The sequence below is a fragment of the Ipomoea triloba genome, chromosome 1 (genome assembly GCF_003576645.1).
Source record: "Ipomoea triloba cultivar NCNSP0323 chromosome 1, ASM357664v1".
Taxonomy (NCBI): Eukaryota; Viridiplantae; Streptophyta; class Magnoliopsida; order Solanales; family Convolvulaceae; genus Ipomoea; species Ipomoea triloba.
In genome coordinates this window covers 35,135,271-35,148,664 of record NC_044916.1, presented here as the reverse complement: position 1 = coordinate 35,148,664, position 13,394 = coordinate 35,135,271, and the positions used below count along the sequence as shown (strand labels likewise).

The following is a 13,394-nucleotide window of genomic DNA, read 5'->3' as shown; positions in this document are numbered from 1 at the left end:
ATATATATAATAATGATGTGTCTGTATGTTACATACACTCACGTAATTCACTGTTAAAAGCATCTTAATATTATTTTAAAACTATCAAACTTATATAACTCTTGATGTCATTCAATCGGTGTACAATTTGGGTTTAGCACCTACTACATACTATACATACATTCTAGATATCTGTCATTCATCAAAACTTGTCCTCTTTGATAATTATCCTCTTATCCATTATTTGAGTGCAGTGTACTCAATGTTGTAATAAAAGCTCTAATATGACATTGACGTTCAGAATACATTTTTGTATCAACTACTTTATTAATTCAATAATAAAATATCCCATAAATTATAAAAATTTCCATTTTTTGGGGCAACGAGGGAGATCGGCTAAAATCAAAAGAGTTGGGTTTTGAACTTGTGACTTTCTGGTTACAAATTTGTATCCTTAACTATTTTTGGCTAGAGTTACTCTCATTTTTCAAATTTATTTGTTACTGTAAATTAAATAGCGCATGACATATCATTATAAATTAATAATTAAATTAAAATAATGTCAAATTGTTGTAAATATATTTTGTATTATGGACATTATCTATGTCTTATGTCTAGCCTATTTTGAACTCAAAAAAAAAAAATATCTAGCCTATTTTAATTAATAAATTAAAATAATACCAAATAATAAAATTTGATCTATAAAACACTCCAAACTCCAATTTAATATGAGTTGTCGTCTAATACAAAAGAAACGTACCCTTTTCTCTTTTGTTCGTTTTTAGAAAGTTATAGTTTTGCTTTAATAAAATTATGGGCAGCTGAAAGAGGAAGTAGTCTACTCTATCATCGTCCTAACACGTTCTTGTTTCATTTGATTTGAATGCCACCTTTTAGTGCGGCAGATGCAACTTATAGTAAAACATTCCTCATTTCCTCGTGGCTAAGCTTCTTAATGGTCCTTAGGAGATTTTTTTTTTTTCTTAATTTTTATGACAAGAGATGCCCACAACAATTATTTAAGAGTATGCACGGATAAATTAAAGGTAAACTACACTAAGAAGGGTGTTGACAAGAATCAAAGTTTTAATATTTTAATACGATAATCATATTTCACCCAAACGATCACTCACCCTTTTAGGACAATTGTGCAATTATTGAATGTTCACTTGTTATTTATAAATCTACCTTAATTAGCATGCTTGTCGCCTTATCTTAACTCCTTTATAAATCTACTTAATTAGCATGCTTATCGCCTTGTCCAATAACTCCTCTAGTCCAAATTATATGCAATGGCCGGTTCGAATAACAAAACTTGGCTCAAATTACTTAGTAATTTAATTTTCATAATATTTAATTCAGTATTCACACACGCACATACAACGTTAAAAGTCTATTAAACCAAAAAATCAAATTTAAGAATCATAAGAAGTTATTTTTTAAAAAATAAATCAATAATGAAAGAAGAATTAGTTAACTTCACTATACTAAAAGCATCCCTATCACGGGATATTATTTGGTTTATGTCAGGAAAAGCATCCACACGGCATGAGAGAGAAGACGAGGGAGTGAAAATGGAGCTCTTGCAAATTTAAGTTTTTGGAGCAGTGTTTGTATAGAGAAAAATGTCAGGGAAGTCACGTGTTGTGCACGTTTCGCACACAGCAGGCGCACCGGATAGATTTATTTTTTTAAATTTTTTTTAAAAATCATATATATATTTTTATTTTTTTCCTCCTCATTTTCTCTTTCCTAATCACACTTACAAAAACTCTTCAAAAAACCGCAAAAAAAATCCCCACTGGATACTCTAAGAAATAATGAACATGATTTTCATATCAAAAAGTCACGAACTTAATTCTTGTAAATACTTTTTCAGTCAAGCCTGTTGTATAAAGTCATTCTAGTGTATTTAATCTATATATATATATATATATATATATATATATATATATATATATATATATATCGCAACAAAGGAAGAAGTTAGCAAATTAAAAGAATCTTTCAAAAAATTGCATATAAAATATATAATTGTACCAAATAAATCACAAAATATCTAATTGGACAAGTCACTGTAGACGCACGGGTAGGATGTTAGCTGCAAGATTGCTGTTGGATTGGCTTTGACAAATGAATTAATGAAAATTGATTAAAAATAATTATGATCCGACAGAGATCTCTTATAACATTTTAGCTTGGTACATTAAAATATGCTACTCTTAAATCTTACCATCGTCATTCAATTAAAAGAATTTATGTAACTTCAAATTAGGTAAGTAAGTGAACGTAATTATCATATGTACATAATTATGTATTTAATTATTGTCAATAGTTTAATACTACTTTTTTTTATTGAATTTATTACATAGAGTCTTCATAGTGCGGTTAAAGTTATTAAGTAATTACTTAATTTTGTATTTAAATAACTCTGCTTATTCATTTGTGGGAAAATAACATTTTTCTTCTGAATTATAGGCTTATAAACTTTTTCCTCTGAGTTCTTCACGTATCCACATTTGTCACCTTAATTATTTTAAAAGTGGTAGTCTTTTCCTTTGTTGTTAAATGGACATTTTTACCCTTAAAATAATTATTTCATTTATTTTTCTTTTCCAACAAATTATTGCTTATATGTAGGGATGACTACGGTTTGATTTGAACTGAACCGGACACTATAGCAAATGAACTGAAATAGTAGGGATGGTTCTTGTTACGATTCATAACCGGAAATTAAGATAAAATAAAATAAAATAATTGTTGAATTTAGACTATTTTAAAAATATAAAATATAATTTACAAAAATAAATGAATAAATAAATTTTAAACCTGCGGTTCAAACCGAAACTGGATTCAGTATAAATGCGAACCGAAACCAAACAAATTCGTAAACAGCATTTGTAAATGATACATATGTTCGATTCTGGTTCGCATTTATTCTGATTCCAATTTCGATTTGAACCACCGGTTCAAAATTTATTTATTTATTTTTGTAAATTCTATTTTCTATTTTTAAAATAGTCTAAATTCAACCACTATTTTATTTTTTTCAGTTCTGAATTGTAACAATAACTATCCGTACACCTAATTGTTTCAGTTCGGTTGTTATAGTGTCCAGTTCGCTTCAAATCGAACTGTGATCATCCCTACATATAAGTAATAGTTTGTTAGATAAAGAAAATAAATGAAATAATTATTTTAAGAATAAAATGTCCATTTAACATCAAAGAGAGAAAGTTTATCGCTTTTAAATAATTGAGGGAACAAATATAAATACATGAATAACTCATGAAGAAAAAAATGCTATAAGCCTATAATTCAGGAAAAAAAAGTGTCATTTTCCTTTCATTTGTTTATTTTCTATAAACACTTATGACATTTGCAAAAATAAGATGTTGTGTCAAATCTTACTATTATAGGAATTACTTCGAGGATCTTCTCTTCCCATATATGCGTCATGTGTTGCGATTGTACATCTGCATCTTATTTATGAACAAGATTTTTTTTTTTTGAAGATAAACGTAGCTATTCCATTAATTCATAACATAAAATGTTTACATCCACGATCAATGAAATGGTAAATCATTCCTTACCGTCAGACATAGAAACAACTTTTATAACTATACTATAGAAAACTTGAATCGCAGACTGTTTCATAACTAGGAAGCTATGTTCCTTCAGGGAGCTTAAAGCTTCATCAAAGATCTGGGTCTTCGTCATCATTCTTTTTTGCTCGTTACCCAGGATAAGATCAACACTTGCCGAAACCAAACCAAACTAAACGATTTATGCTAATAAAAATGAAAAGCTCGTGAAAGTAACGAGATGAAAAATGCTTGTGAAAGTAACAAGAGGAAAACACAATAATAGAGAAAATAAAAAGTGGGTAAAGTCAAAGTAGGGTTGGGAGTTCAAAACTACCAACACAAACCCCAATACCTACCTACTATTATTTTATTCAAAGGGAGAAAAAACGGAAGAGGAAGATCTGTGGCAGTGGTCGGAGGCGGATAGAACTGCGACGGTGGTCGGGACGGAAGAAGAGAGAGAGCAAATGTAGAAGGTGACCAAAACCGCTGGCTCAAAGCTCCATTAGAGCTCCGGCCGGAGGCTGGCGGTGGAAGCAGAAGATGAGCAGCACAGAAAGGCATTTGGTTTTAGAGAGAGAAGGGAGGCAGCATTTATGAACAAGATTAATTGAACTTGACTTGTTTAATAGTCTCAAGCAACTTGACTTCTTTGATTGCATAAGTCGAACTTAAATACCATAAAGTGTTTATTTAATAATTCATTAGTCTCAAGTTATCTATCTTGTTTATTATTCATTTTACCTATCTTGTTTTTTTATTTATTTATCAAATTAATTTTGTTCTTTGTTTATTTTTTTTATAATTTTTAAATTCATAACTTTTTGTGTTTAATAGTATTTTTAATGAGGTTTCTAAATATATTAATTTTATATACTAATATTACACTAAATATTGTTAAAAATTGAATTGAAAATAACTTGAATTAAATGTCATTAATCAAACCAGATATATAAAATGAGATGAAGAGAGTTAAAGAATTAAGTGAAGTAATTATATTTAACTGAACACGCAACAGTCTTGAATTAGATCAAGAATAAATATGCCACATGGATTTTCTTATATTCAAATCCTTGAGCATACCATTAGACTAAAATGGTCATTGCACAACAATAGTTTGCACTTAATGACTAAGAAGGTTAGAAATTGATTTTGTGAAAGTCACAAGTCAAAGTAGTTGCACCACAAGAGTTTTGGTTATGGATCTAAGATTAACTTTAAAAAATTACAACATATGGTTATATTTTTGTAAATAATTATTATTTTATTTATAAATTTAATCTTATAACCAATTTAGATAATACAAAACTGAGGTAATAATTAATAATTAATAATTTATGTAAAGAAAATTATGTGAACTTGTCTAGCGATTGAGACTCTTCAGCATATCTTGATATTCTTGTTAAAATTGCCTGGAACAATATAGTGGACATCCTTTCAATAACATTCCTGATAAGCGCGCTTCAAAAAAATTCTTGATTCTTGTGAACATAGAACAGCTGTACTCTAATTAGTCTATGAATAAACCTATAAGTTCATTAATGACCATCTTGCCAAACTCATTAACTTTTTTAATTTTTTTAAATACTACTCACTCTAATGATCATCTTGCCAAACTCATTAACTTTTTTATTATTATTACAATTGTTATTTATTAATGGTCACCTCCACACCGGAATACATTTCACGATTTACTCCTCCTAACACGTTTGGATTTAGGAATAATTAGCAGCTCTGCCTTGTCCTAACACTTCAAACTTGTCCATAGAATACACGGTACAGAGACATTTGGAATCCTCTTCTACGACAGTGGTGAACTGAACTTGTAGACAAAAAGAAGACAAGAATATGGAAGTTTCATCTCAATACAAAGTATTGTATAAAAAGCAATCCATTCAAATTTGAAAGGAAACCTTTTGTAAGAACTAAGAATCAAATTGACAGTGCAAAATTTGTTTGTTACATCAAAAGATTCCTGATATGTGTAATCCTAGTCTGGCAGCATACTACAAGTCTACAACAAAATGCATGCTGCAATATCACCAATGGACTGTTAATGCTCTCATGTAGCTCAAAAAAGCAAAGTGTACATGCCTATGATCCTCTGATTGGGAGATAAGTCAAAATCTTTGTGGGTCTAAAAACTGATTTGACTACTCCAACAGCATAATGCGTTTTGAACTAGTAGAGTTCAGTAAATTAATCTATATTTTTTTTCCTATCCTCAGTGTCAGGTTAATTATGTCAGAAGATAACCAAAACTGTTACCTCGCTGCCTTTGTTAGTATGCAACTCTCTCTGTTAACTAGACGGAAAATATAACAGAAGAGGGTAATCAGTAGCCTATTTCCATGTCACAATGTAAGAATGCCATGGCCACAAAAATTATGGGGATAAAATGATGTGAAATCCATACCCCCAACCTCTTACGCTCTGTGTTCACTAGGCTTCATTTCGGATGATGAAAATGGAGCACAGCATGAAGAAATGTCAATTCCAGCAACCTCCATGGCATTGCAGACCCATTCAGGAACATCGCCTTTGGGGAACTACAGATCAACATTAAAAGTATGAAATCATAAAACAGTTAACTGTAATACTGTAATGGAGGACAAAACATTGTACACCGGTCCAATAAGTTAACCAATTACATATCCTGTGAGGTGAAGAAGTGTTAAAAACTTTACCAAAATCCAGACTACAGCAAAGCCACAAGTGTAGATGTTATAGAAGTCTGCTGGTGGATGGGACATTGGAGAAAGGGAATTCAAACTAAAAATGCTTGTCTTAATCACCCGATTTGATTTATGATCAATAGAAGAAGAGATGCTTATGTAAACACATGCTTGATATTATGATGTTCTGTAAAATAAATGAACAGATATTGATCTCCTGAAGATTGATTACTTAATGTATTAATGCTCATGGCAAAGCTCTAATTTTTCAGCAAGTTCCCCTATGGAGAAAATGAGGTTTACAACTATTTATTGATGAGTAGTATAATAACCTCAAACAGAGACAATGATGCCATTCATACTCCAGAAAAATAGTAATGATACACAACAAAAACAGTTCAATCCAAATAAAATCCACAAAAAGAATATTTCCCATGCATGGAATGCAAGATGGACATATACAAATAAACCGCATTTTGAGTATGAACAAAGAGAGAATATGAGCTGTGTGTTTCCTGTTTCTTTCATTATTCCAAAAACCATAAAATACAGACAACTGAGTAGCGTGTACGAGTGATTACCATTTTCTGCAGAAACTCACAAACAAATCTGCAAGAGAAAATGTGTATTTTTTAAATGATATATAACCAAACATTAAGAAAGAAAACAACCAAACCAGAAGTCAGTAGGGAGTTAAGATAAGCATACTTTGGAAACCATCCTTGAGCAATTGATGAGTGTAGATCTCTGCTCAGCTGCAAAGTTAAAATATTTTACAGTATTTGAGTGCAATGATGAAGGTAAAAGGAAACTCTCTTTTTGCATAGGCTGATACCTTCATCATGTAATATAAGTTATGATATGACAAAAGTTGAGAACCCATGGCATCTTTTGTAACAAGGGAATGAATATAGGCTCTGGTATATTTTTTGCAGACCTGTAGAATGATAATCTCTGAAGTTTAGAATAAAGCATTTGCAGTCAAAATGAGGCAATAAGAATAGTAAAGGAATATACTTATATACCATACAGTCACATGTAGGATCGATGGGACGGATGTCATTAGCCATTGCTTGGTGTTTAAGCTTCAGAACTCCCTGCATTTCAGCCAAAATTAAAGAGGTTATGGAAGACATAACTCAACTAAACTGATTATGGATAATAGCCATATCACCAATCAAGTTGTCACCTCAGGCACCAGAGCTGTGCCAAAGCGAGCGGTGCGAGTAGGATAGACGCAGTCATACATGTCCGCACCCAAAGCACTGCAAACTACAATATCTAGAGGGTATCCAACACCCTGGACCATATAAAAACCAAGGTATCAGAAAATACATCAGAAACAGAAAAATGCAAAATAAATACGGAGTGAATTAGTGAAATGCACCATGACATATCGTGGTTTGTCCTCGGGCAATGCAGCAGTACACTGAGCCACAACACGCCAAAATGAATCTTTATCTTCACCACCCGCAAGACCACCAATAGCATAGCTGTGACAAGTAAATTTTGTTATTCCATTCAATTGTTATCGCTGACCCGCAAGTAAACTAATCCAACTACATACTGGAAAATTAGTGGTCTTGAGTTCATTCTTCCAACAACTATTAGATAACAAGGAAAGGGTAATCAAGAAATAGATAAACAATAGTTAGGGAAAGGGGAAACTTGAAGCAAACCAACCATGACTGCCTCGGTCTTGCTCTCAGTGGTTATAGACTCTTTTAGAAGACTAATAAATACTACTTGTTGGGGCTTGAAATGATAAAATAATATTTGAGCATAATAATTTAAAATTTAATGAAGTTTAAACATACCCAGGCAAATTACGATCCACCAGACCTTTGACACATATATCCCTAATAGGAAAGTAATTAGGTTAGGAAGAATAAATTCATCAATATAAAACATTGATCAAAGAATAGGAATATAGAGGTGATGTCACCTTAACACTGGATCTAAACCACCTTGCACGATGCCAAATAAATTTTGCTCATGCGGTCTTTTGTGAGCTGTTCAATAACATAACCAAGGTAATGTTGTTATTAAACAGAACACAGACTAGAAACAGGAGATTTGCACAAAACACATAAAACTAATGAGGAAATTATACTTATTTGGAAATTCTGAATAAAGTCAGCCTATAAGTTCTCATTAACCGTTTTAACATATTGAAATGTTTTTCTTTTCATTTTTAGCTAAATATACAGTTTAGAACATTAAAAACTTGCTGAGGACTGGAAAGGTTTTTCCTTAAATACAGTTGCATATGATTCAAATTACTGGATATGCATCTGCAAAGTTTGACTAGCCTTTTTGTCTGAAAATGGTTGCTCCCTGTTGCAGATCATTAGATCATATTACCTGCTATGCACCTGTCTATCCAGCGAAGAGTTCGATACATTGCTTCCTCAATTCGTGGACCTGTGATTGTGGTTCTCACAACATCATCAAGAGCCATAATAATATCCGCTCCAATTCTGTTCTGCAATAACAAAAGTGCACAAAAGATACAAACAACAATTATTTAATAGAATAAGAAAAAATGATTTGTGCTGATCCTTTTTAACTCTATAAACAAGTTGATTAAACAGCAGTACACAAATTTGATTTTCAAAGAACATACATATTAGTTTATTAATTCAAGTGATGATAAGAACCTACTTAATTTCAGTATTTGGCCCAGTATATCATGTAAGACAAATGTAACTGGTTTTATGGTCGGTACTCGGTAGTTTTTCTTATAAAGGTTGACTCCACTCCTTACAAAGTTAAAGAAAACTCTTCATGACTTCATGTAACAGGGGTTTTAATAGTGTTTCCCCAAACAAAATGGCATTTTAAAGTTGGCTAGGTCCAAATGCTTGTGAAAGTGGGCACAAAGGACTGCATAAGCAATACAGTCCCCAACTGTAAACTCTATATGAGGGAAGAATGAATTAGCTTCTTAACATGCTGCAGTATGGATTAAAGAATCAATAAATAATACAAAAGAATGTTGAATTGCTGAATGAATCTAATTCTAAGCCTGAGGGAGGTTATCTATAGGGTCTAAGTTTGTTGGATGTTGATTTCCATCTTTCTAGCATAATGTACATACTTGTATTTGTATTGACTCTTCAGGTGTGAGTAGCATTGGTTTCCCATCCACTGGAGACTGCAAAAGGAAAAAAGAGAATTACCAATAACGTAGGAGAAGAAATGGATGCAAAACTTTTAGTTAAAGCTATTGGGGACATCCATGACAATTTTCCAAGGAGTTGCAGCAAAATACATTATTCACTAGCATTAGAGGTTTCTACATGGAAATGATGATTGTGTTTCTCAGTTTTTGTTTTATATCTAGCAACTGTATATATTGTGTGAATGTATAATGTATTCACTCCAAAACAGAGGCCTGAGACATGTATTAAAGCTTGAACTTGAGTTAGTCTCTGTCCTTTCAATCATATGAAAGAAGATTGGGAAAACAACCCTAATTGTTAGTAAAAAGTTTAATAAAACAGGAAATGAATTGTGAAAAAAAATAAAATAAAAGGACAGATAAAATGAACAATATATACCTTGTGATAACTGAGGGGTCAAAAGTACCATTTTCCCCTGTTATTTTGGCATCTCAAGGGGAGGGGGGATGGAAAGTTTTCTAAACGGAAATGATACATTTTAGATTGTTCGCCGTCATTAGAGACTAGGTTTTGCAAGCATAAATAGAGAGAAACAACAAGTTTTTTTAAAAATGTAAACTAGCTTTGTACCTTTGTCAAATCATGATGTTCAACTAGTGGTTCAATTTGAACTGGACTACATAGCTTAGTATTAGAAAGCATATGAGAGAGCAGGAACTACCTGAAAAGTTACACCTTCTTCAGTAATATCAGCCAAGTGCAATAAAGAGACCTGAAATAAGTGATGCACAAATATCGATGTTTTATAATAAAGCCAGGCAAATTAGCAAATATCAATTAAAAAGTAAACAAGCAAAAGACACAAGTAATTAGTATAATAAGTAATACTCCGTAGTAGGCAATTTCTATATCAACAGTAAAAGTCATTAACAATAGACAACCATTTGAAAGCCTCCAGAATCAGTCAGCAAAGCCCTTGGCCAGTTCATAAATTTGTGCAGTCCCCCCAGCTCATCAATAAGTTCAGAAGTAGGGCGTAGAGCCAAATGGTAGGTGTTTCCAAGTATTATTTGGCAACCAATGTCCTCAAGCTGGTTGGTAGTCAAGCCTTTTATAGTCCCTGTAACCCAGAAATATAGAAATCCATGTACTAGAGGTCATGAATGAGTGCTAATTTGCTAAATATAGTACTTTTAGGAATAAAGTTATATATATACCGGTTGAAGAATCTGCTCAAGTAGGTTAAAAAAAATGAATAAGACAAGTGCCATATTTGTGGTTTCCAAATTTGTCCTTATTCATGAGTATAGAGTAATCAAACATATAAATTGGTTTTTAAGAATCTTAAAATATTGCAGTTGTCACAGGATGATTTTGTTATCTACTGATTTTTCTCAGCCAAACAGATGTATGGTGTTTGTTCACACCAAACAAGCTGTGTTGGGACTCCAGAGTTAAAGGATTGATGAAACTTCACTAAGGATGTATGACCCACGCCTTTTTCTTTATGGCCAACTTATTGGAAAAACAACAATAGAATAATGCAAATTATTTAATTGTTGGAGATATAATTCATGTGATTGTCATTCTATCAGTAAAATTCAGATTAATGCATTCCGACCTTGCGTTCCAACAGGCATAAATAGAGGTGTTTGGCACACGTAATGAGGGAGTGTGAGACGAGCTGCTCGGGCACGATTGAACTTCCCAAGAATCTGAGCCAGAAAAATCATGTCAGGGACCAAAATTATGACAAAAATTTACAATGTCAGTCAACATCAATACCATACATAGTCGTAACATATATTATTATTAATAATTTTTTAATGATACTTTGTGTAATCATGTATGAACTATATAATTGTACGAATACAATTGCCACTAATGTCAATGGATACTTTATTTAGATAGCATGCATCCAGCACCATCAATCATAATCAATGTCAAACTACTAAACTTACGAAACATCGAATAGATATACCTCAAACTGAAGAGCCATTGAACACTTGCTGCGCTCCGCCATCAGTCTATATCCCCGGCTACAGCAACAAATTTTACAGTATTGAGCTAAAAAAGCATAAACATAAAATTCTACACAACAAAATAATGAATGTTAACTTGAGAGAACCGATCGAAGTACAAACAAAGGTTTCGGCGCGAGTGTAATGTGGACGTTTTAGACGAAAACATAAAGCTAAGAGGTGAATGAATACTTGGAAATGCTTACGGATATAAGCGGAGACGGCGGCCGCCAAGGGCAGAAGTGCTCAGAGTTCGAAACTTGAATGGATGCCCTAAATTTAGCATGGCGCGCCGGCCATGGTCAACGTTACTTGCCAATTTATATTGCAGTCTTGGGAGGCGTCACCAAAACTGACAAATTTATATTTTACTATCTAATTTTTGAGTACGATCTATAAATGAATTGAAGCGATATCAAAATGGTACGGAGTACTAACTAAAAGTGAAAACATTTCCTTTATAAACATATTAAAATTAAGGTCACACGTGAGACCGTCTCACGGATCCTTATTCGTGAGACGAGTTGGGTCGAGTCAAAATACCGTGCAAATGTCATACTTATATGCTCAAATATAACACTAATCAATAATACAAATTTTGTTACTTATAAGAAAAAAAAGTAATACATTTTTCATAATAAGTAATGTTGACAAGTGCCCTTACTTATAAGGTCAAATATAATACTTTTGAGGAAAAATATCATACTTTTGAGGAAAAATGTCATACTTTTAAGGAAAAATATAATACTTTTAAATCGAAATGTAAAAGTATTGTATTTTCCCTTAAAAATATTACATTTACCCTTATAAGTAACAAAAATTTTATTTTTGATTAGTATTGCATTTGAGCATATAAGTATGACATTTGTGCATATAAGTGTTACATTTGCATCTTGAACCGACCCGTCCCATGGTGAGACGGCTGCTTATTAAATTTGAAAGTTGTATCTTGTATGCATTATTCTTTCTGTCCAATTTTATATGCATAATTTAGTTAATAAATCTGGACTAAAACTATTTACTTTTAATATTTTTTATAATTTTTAATTTATTATTAATATATACCGTTTATATATTGGGAATTTATATTAAATGTAATATTAAAAACACAAAAATTTAAATTTATAATTTATAAAAAAAAATAAAGAATACAAATTAATTTAGACCAATAATTAATAAACGTGACAAATTAATTTAAACAAATAGAGTAGTATAAATGAATTTTAATTCCACGATTGAAAATTTGGAATGTCCCACATTGAGTGCCTTTTGCAATGGGAATTTTGATATTTTGGTGTTGACATATTTGGATATTATATAGTTTTGATTTTCATGAAAATGCAAGTCAACAAATTTTGAAGAAGGTTAAGAGGTTTGGAATATTACAACAAAATATATGAATATAGTTTTTTTTCCTTCCAATATACATTTAATCATAAATCAAATCATCACAAATAAAATTGGAGAAATATGAGAGTAGATTCTCGAATTAATAGGTTTACCAAACAAGTTAGTTGCCTAATTAGTTAATTATCCATTTAAAGCATACTAATATTGACAACCTCACACGTATAACAAATGCAATTCTTGATTACCGTATTTATAAGATAAATCAACAAGTCATTGCATAATGAAAGATTATTGTTAAGCTGAATAATTCAGGTGGCTCCACGATCAAATTAACATTGGTCAAAGTACAATATGCTAGCCGGCCTATAAGTACAGTAACAAGCATAGTTGTGAATAATTGTTGGGGGTGGCTGTTCGGTTTCACTTGTATGGTTGATTCTGCTATAAATATCACAACAAAAAAACATGAGCAACATATCATGGGTTTTTTTCCTCATTTTTATACAATTTTTCTTATATCCACACATGTACATGACACCTACAACTTATGATGCACACAAACTCCTACGATTTTTTTTTTAATGTTTCATAAATAGTATTTCATATTATATATTTTACTTATAAAATGATGAAATTCGCGTACATATAAAGAGGACA

At 31.7% G+C, this 13,394-nt stretch overlaps 1 protein-coding gene across 4 annotated transcripts; it reads right to left on the bottom strand.

Moving 5' to 3' along the window:
- Nucleotides 1-5,441: 5,441 nt before the first annotated feature.
- LOC116009998 (queuine tRNA-ribosyltransferase catalytic subunit 1-like) lies at nucleotides 5,442-11,696 on the bottom strand. Of its 4 annotated transcripts, none has more exons than XM_031249240.1 (16): nucleotides 11,594-11,696; nucleotides 11,348-11,405; nucleotides 10,988-11,081; nucleotides 10,308-10,486; nucleotides 10,088-10,138; nucleotides 9,342-9,398; nucleotides 8,606-8,726; nucleotides 8,187-8,253; nucleotides 8,059-8,100; nucleotides 7,629-7,734; nucleotides 7,431-7,541; nucleotides 7,267-7,338; nucleotides 7,077-7,178; nucleotides 6,950-6,996; nucleotides 6,823-6,850; nucleotides 5,442-6,115 (listed from the first exon to the last, which is right to left on the bottom strand). In XM_031249240.1, the coding sequence occupies exons 1-16, from the start codon at nucleotides 11,671-11,673 to the stop codon at nucleotides 5,993-5,995; spliced, it is 1,338 nt and encodes a 445-aa protein (XP_031105100.1). In that variant the 5' UTR covers nucleotides 11,674-11,696; the 3' UTR covers nucleotides 5,442-5,992. The 4 variants fall into 4 exon arrangements, 3 of the variants coding, with proteins under 3 accessions (XP_031105100.1, XP_031105111.1, XP_031105120.1); XM_031249251.1 differs by having other exon boundaries at nucleotides 11,580-11,669; XM_031249260.1 differs by having other exon boundaries at nucleotides 11,348-11,457; nucleotides 11,594-11,653.
- Nucleotides 11,697-13,394: the final 1,698 nt, after the last annotated feature.